General features: G+C 48.4%; 1 protein-coding gene across 1 annotated transcript in view; it reads left to right on the forward strand.

Moving 5' to 3' along the window:
• The window catches only part of LOC125487285 (kunitz-type protease inhibitor 2-like), a 31,336-nt gene that overhangs the window by 10,553 nt on the left and 13,842 nt on the right, over positions 1 to 6,941 (forward strand). Inside the window, exons 4-5 of the mRNA XM_048618195.1 lie at positions 630 to 755; positions 3,663 to 3,719. Coding sequence (XP_048474152.1) covers positions 630 to 755; positions 3,663 to 3,719 — 183 coding nt within the window. The remainder of the gene's footprint in view (positions 1 to 629; positions 756 to 3,662; positions 3,720 to 6,941) is intronic.

Consider the following 6,941-nt stretch of genomic DNA (forward strand, 5'->3'; position numbering starts at 1 on the left):
TGGAGCGGGGGGATTGTAGGAATGTGGGATTGTGGAGCGGGGGGATTTTAGGAATGTGGGATTGTGGAGCGGGGGGATTGTAGGAATGTGGAGATATGAAGAGGGGGGATTGTAGGAATGTGGAGTTGTGGAGCGGGGGTTTGTAGGAATGTGGGATTGTGGAGCTGGGTGATTGTAGGAATGTGGGATTATGGAGCAGGAGTTGGCTACTTGACTTTTGGAGGCTGCGCTGCTGCTCAGGAAGGTTGGGGTGAACTGATCCCTCTGTGGGAGCAAGGGGCCACAGTTTTAAAACTAAAGGGGATGTCCAATTAAAGTCGCAAGAGGGAACTCGCGCTCTCTTTCTCTCTTGTGCTCTCTCTCTCGCTCGCTGGCTCTTGCGCGCTCGCTCTGCCTCGCGCGCATGTGCTCTCTCTCCCGCATGTGCTCTTGCACTCTCGTGCTCTCTCCCGCGTGCTCTCGCGCTCTCGGAAGGTGGCAAATCGGTGGAAATCCACCCCTCCAAAAGGCAGTGGATACGTCAGCCACGGTGTGTGGTTTGTTTGTCGTGTGACACTGGCAATCTCTTTCCCCTCCCTCCCCGGCCCTCGCCTCTCCCACGTTCTGACATTGCTGTGTTGTAATTGCAGACTGTTCAACGCCATGTTTTGCGAGTCAGTTTCAATGTGCTGATGGCTGTTGTATCCCTCGCTCCCTCCTGTGTGATGGAACGACCCGATGTTTGGATAAATCAGACGACAGTTACTGCCAAGCAGGTGCGTGACCAAGCAGGAGGCTGCTGGGAATGCTGCCTGTGTTTCTGAGGGGGTTCCTGAAGCTGGTGGTGGTCCATCAGTGTCCTTTAGCTTCCAGCTGCTGTTGGTGTGGACTGGTACCAGGGGCCTCAGAGTGCGAAACAGCTTTGCTGTGATGATGCTGTTATTAAACTACCAGAGTCTAAGGTTTTAGAATAGATCTGTAGCTTGGGTTGTGGATGGTTGGTTCGCTGTTGTGTTTTTGTACTTCATCAGAGGCTGCACTGATGATGTTACCCAGCAGGATAATGAAGTGTCTGCAGAACAACGAACCAGCTCAGCGAGCCAACCAACTACAATATCAGATTCACTCTGGGTCGTCTGTCACACTGCTACCTCTCGGCCAAGTTGGTGTTCTCTAAGCTGTCCTCAAACCACCCATTCTCTATCCATTTGAACTTCTCTCCATCCTCATCCTATCCACTCCTAGAGTCATACAGCATGGAAACAGACCTTTTGGTCCAACCAGACCATGCCAACCATGTTCCCAAACTAAACCCGTCCCACCAGCCTGCACTTGTCCCATTCCCCTCCAAACCTTTCCTGTTCATGTACTTATCCAAATGCCTTTTAAACATTATAACTGTACTCACATCCACCACTTCCTCTGGAAGCTCATTTCATGCACAAACTACTCTGTGTTTTTTTTAAAAGAAAGATTGTCCTTCATGGCTTTTTTTAAATCTTTCTCCTCTCACCTTAAACATGTGCCCCTTGGTCTTGAATCCCCCCCACCCCAGGGGAAAAGACACCTGCCATTCACCTTATCTGTATCCCTCATTATTTTGCAAACCTTATATGTCTTTTTTACATCTCTCTCCTCTCATCTTAAAAATGTGCCCCTATTCCTCATCATAGGGAAAAGGCAACTACCATTAACTCTACACCTCTCAGTATTTTATAAACCTCTATAAGGTCACCTCTCGACCTCCTACGCTCCAGTGAAAAATGCCCCAGCCCATCCAGCCTTTCCTTACAACTCAAACCTTCCGTTCCCAGCAACATTCTGGTAATTCTTTTCTGAACCCTGTCCAGCTTTCTTTCTCCATTTAATTAATGTTCAGTTTCTATTCCTCCTGCTAAAGTGCATAGTGTCACATGTTCCCATATTATATTCCACCTACCATGTTTTTGCCCATTTACTTAACCAGTCCATGTCCCCCTTCAGACTATGGGTCACACTCACTGCTGGCCTTCCCACTTACTGCTGTCATAGTCCATTCACATCCTTCATCTAAGTCATTAATGTAGATTGTAGATAACTATGGCCCCAACTCTGATATCTTAAGTTGCCTGCCTGAAACTATCCCCCTTTTCCCAACTCTCAGTCTTTGGTTAATTAGCCAATCCTTGATCCACACTACAGTCCCTTCACTGTGCACAGCACCCTTTGGTAATCTTGAACTTAACAAATGCCATTTAGAATTCCAAGTGCACCATATTTACCCAGTTCCTCTCTGTCTATTGTGAATGTTACTTTCTGTCCAGTTAATGAAATGTTTAAATAGTTGCCCTTCTACAAAGGGGTAGCATGGTGGCTCAGCGGTTAGCACTGCTGCCTCATGGCGCCAGGGATCTGGGTTCGATTCCACCCTTGGGCGACTGTCTGTGTGGAGTTTGCACATTCTCCCCGTGTCTGTGTGGGTTTCCTCTGGGTGCTGTGGTTTCCTCCCACAGTCCAAAGATGTGCAGGTTAGGGTGGATTGGCTGTGCTAAATTACCCATAGTGTTCAGGGATGTGTAGATTAGGTGGGTTATAGGGTAATGGGTCTGGGTGGGATGCTCTGAGGAGGTCGGTGTGGGCCTGTTTCCACACTGTAGGGATTCAATGATCTATGATCTTCTGCCTGATTAAATGGTGGTTTTCTTGGCGTCCTGCTGTAACCTCCTCTAATAATAGATATAAGTACTTTCCCTGGTACAGATGCTAAGCTCCCTATTTCCCTCTCTACACCTCAATACATCACGCACTCCCGTGCGCACCTTCACGCTCTCCACCTCTAAGACACCTTTTGGAAAACCTGCTTCCTTTTTTGTTCTCATCACCTGCCAGTTGTACTGGGTGTCACATTTTACTCATGGTCCTACGGAGGGTCCTGGGCCTTTTGTCTATGTCGAGGGGTGGAGCTGCTCATTCTGTGTTGTACCTGGGTGTGTTTTCTCCAGCTCCCTCCCCAGTCAGATCGTGGATGATCTGTGGCCTAATCCCTGTCAGACGCTGCCTCTGGTAAAGCTTAAATCTTTAATAAATCACGAAAGAATCCACCTCTGGAGGCAAGAGAGTAAATGTGTGAGCTGTCGCGGTGAATTGGAAAGTGTGCAAGATGCAGGCTGATTGGTCTGTGATTTGTCGATGTGACCTACTCTAGCCCACAGCCATAAAATGGACTAACAGAACTTTGTCTTAAATTTTATTTTTGTTCTTATTATTTTTTGTAGAAGGACTGTAATTCTGATTTTTTTTATTTCTTTTATTTTTTCTAATTTTATTTTTCTTCTAAGAATTTGCCCACATGAATCTGTACCGAAAGTGCCACCATAAGTGGTGACTTGTAAACGTTTGAGTGTGTACTCGTGTGAGAATAAAGCTAATTCCACTCAATTTTCGATCGAGCTGTAATGGTCAGGAAGCTAACCAGCAGCAGAAAGGTTCATACCTTGGAGAGGGGAGCGAGGGAACTGGACTGTGGAGAGATGGGACAGTGAATGAGATGGGGATGGGGTGTGGTGGGGGGGGGGGAGAGAGAGAGAGAGAGAGAGAGATATAGGGAGCTCATATCTAACTTGTTTTTCATGCACTCTGCAGCCTTCAGGACTATCACGAAGAGAACTGTTTGACATTTTTCTCTCCTCTTGTCTACGTTTCAGTCCGTGATAATTACGATTGGCTGACCAAGAAGCAGGATCCCAGCCTGCAGGACAACGGTGAGTGTCTGTGTCTCACTCCACAAGGTTTTCTCACAGGTTTCCGTTTTAAACGGCCGAGGGGGGGAGTTTGAGTGAGTGGGAGGAAAGCTGCTTGTTGTACATTTCACAGAGTCTCCGCTCCCCTTTCCCAGCACGTTGTGAAAATGGAAGTTCATTTCCACACCAGCTCAAAACCAAACGAACTGCGGATGCTGGAAGTCAGAAACGAAAACCAGAAATTGCTGGAAAAGCTCCGCAGCAGGGTCTGGCAGCATCCGTGGAGAGAAATCAGAGTTAACGTTTCGGGTCCGGTGACCCTACCACAGAATGGGTCGATCAAGCTGAAATGTTAACTCTGATTTCTCTCTCCACAGATGCTGCCAGACCTGCTGAGCTTTTCCAGCAGTTGCTGTTCTAGTTTGAGGTCGTGAAGTGATCAGCCCTGTCACACCAGAGTCCTGCGAAGCTTAGTCTTAATTAAATTGCTAAAGCATCCTTCTCCAGTGGACAGTAAATGAAAACTAGCTTGTCCATATGGAAGTCCTGATATTCTCGGTATCTGACCTTCTCTGTCCTTTAATGAGACCTCCCCCACCGACCCCCCAACCGATGCAGAGTGTGTTATTGAGCTGTCAAAGCCCTATGTCTTCAGCAGTACCATCTCTGCCTGAGCCAGAAATTCTGCATCCTGTGATTGATACCATACTCAAAACATTAACTCGTTTTTAATCACTCATGGGACATGGCATCTCTGGCTGGGCCCAGCATTTATTCCCCAGCCCTAATTGCCCCTTGAGAAGGTGGGGGTGAGCTGCCTCCTTGAACCGCTGCAGTCCATGTGCTGTAGGTTGACCCACAATGTCCCTTAGGGAGGGAATTCCAGGATTCTGACCCAGCTACACCGAAGGACCGACGATATATTTCCAAGTGAGGATGGTGAGTGACTTGGAGGGGAACTTGCAGGGGGTGGTGTTCCCATGTATCTGCTGCCCTTGTCCTTCCAGATGAAAGTGGTTGTGGGTTTGGAAGGTGCTGCCTGAGGATCTTTGGTGAGTTTCTGCAGTGCATCTTGTAGATGGTACACACTGCTGTGACTGAGCATCGGGGGTGGAGGGAGTGGGATGTTTGTGGATGTGGTGCCAATCAAGCGGGAGCTGCTTTGTCCTGGATAGTGTCGAGCTTCTTGAGTGTTGTTGGGGCTGCCCCCATCCAGGGCAAGTGGGGAGTATTCCATCGCACTCCTGACTTGTGCCTTGTCGATGGTGGGACAGGATTTGGGGAGTCAGGAGGGGAGTTATTTGCTGCAGGATTCCCAGCCTCTGACCTGATGTTGTTTATGTGGTGAGTCCAGTTGTATTTCTGGAGAATGATAACCCCAAGGATGTTGATAGTGGGGGATTCAGTGGTTGTCAGGGGGTGGTGGTTAGATTGTCTCTTATTGGTGATGGTCATAGCCTGGCATTTGTGTGGTGTGAATGTCACTTGCCACTTGTCAGCCCAAACCTGGATATTGTCCAGATCTTGTTGCATTTGAAGATGGACTGCTTCAGAATCTGAGGAGAGTCATGAAGGGTGTTGAACATTGTGCAATCATCAGTATACGTCCCCACTTCTGACCTTATGATGGAGGGAAGGTCATTGATGAAGCAGCTGGGTCTAGGACACTACCCTGAGAAATTCCTGCAGAGATGTCCTGGAGCTGAGTTGACTGACCTTCAACAACCATAACCATCATCCTATGTGTCAAGTATGACACCAAACAGCCAGAGTCTGCCCCCGATACCCATTGATTTCAGCTTTGTTCAGGTTCCTCGATGCCACACTCTGTCGAATGCAGCCTTGATGTTAAGGGCTGTCACTCTCACCTCACCTCTGGAATTCAGCTCTTTTGTCCATGTTTGAAACAAGGCTGTAACGAGGTCAGGAGCCGAGTGGTCCTGGCGGAACCCAAACTGGGCATCATCGAGCAGGTTATTGCTGAGCAGGTGCTGATGTTCCTCTCTCCACAGATGCTGTCAGACCTGCTGAGGTTTTTCGAGCATCCTCTGTTTTTGTTTCAGATCTCCAGCATCCGCAGTTCTGTGTGTTTTTAATTGGAATCACAGAATCCCTACAGTGTGGAAGCAGGCCATTCGGCCCATTGAGTCCACATCAATCCTCTGAAGAGCATCCCACCCAGACCCAACCCCTACCCTATCCCTGCATTTCCCACCCTAGACACTACAGGGCAATTTAGCACGGCCAATCCACCCTAACCTGCACATCTTTGGATTATGGGAGGAAACCAGAGCACCCGGAGGAAACCCACACAGACACGGGGAGAACGTGCAAACTCCACACAGACAGTCGCCCGAGGGTGGAATCAAACCCGGGTCCCTGGCACTGTGAGGCAGCAGTGCTAACCACTGAGCCACCATGCCACCCCAGATTGCCTACCCACTTCCCTGTGCAGGGAAAAGGTTCATGTGCAACAAACAAATGAGTTGATTCTCCTTTAAAGACTCTCAGAATTTATTGGGAGGCAGAGCAAGATCAGTTGCGTGACTACCCACGGTGGCTTCTGAGTATTTTGTATCAGTGCTAACCCCCTGCTTTTGTCTGTAACCCTGCACAGTGTTCCCATTTAAATAACCATCCAGTGCCCCCTCAAATGTCTCCATTAAACCTCCCTCCTCCACAATCCCAGTCAGTGCATTCCAGCTAACAACTTGCTGAGATTAAAATTTATGTGTTGCATTTGCTTTATTTGCAAACATACTTTGAGAGCCAGAGGGCACTGTGTTCACTCCAAGAGCTGTGCTGCTTAAACATTGCTGATTTAGCCCTTCTGATTTCGAAGCTGCAAACCCCCAGTTCTTTTGTTCTTCAAAGCTGTTGGTCTCTGTAGCTCCTAATGCTCCTAGACCCTCGCTGCTCGCTGCATTTTACCCCTTCTCCTGTTCTGTCATGATCTCAGAAACTCCCCCTGTGTCGAATCCAGCTCTAAATCTCATAACAACCATGCAGTGTAATTAAACTGCACTTTGTCTGCAAAGAGAAATGTTACTTTAAAAAGGATTGTTATTTTCACAGCCGTCGGGTGTATTGGTATTTTACGGCCAATGCGGTGTTTTTTGAGTCTCTCTCCTCCCCTCTGTCTCTTTCCTCCCCTCTGTCTCTCTCCTCCCCTTTGTCTGTCTGTCTTTCTGTCTCTCGCTCTCCCCCGCCCTCTGTCCGTCTCCGGCTCTCCCCCGCCCTCTG

Source organism: Rhincodon typus, chromosome 39 (assembly GCF_021869965.1).
Source record: "Rhincodon typus isolate 14 chromosome 39, sRhiTyp1.1, whole genome shotgun sequence".
NCBI lineage: Eukaryota > Metazoa > Chordata > Chondrichthyes > Orectolobiformes > Rhincodontidae > Rhincodon > Rhincodon typus.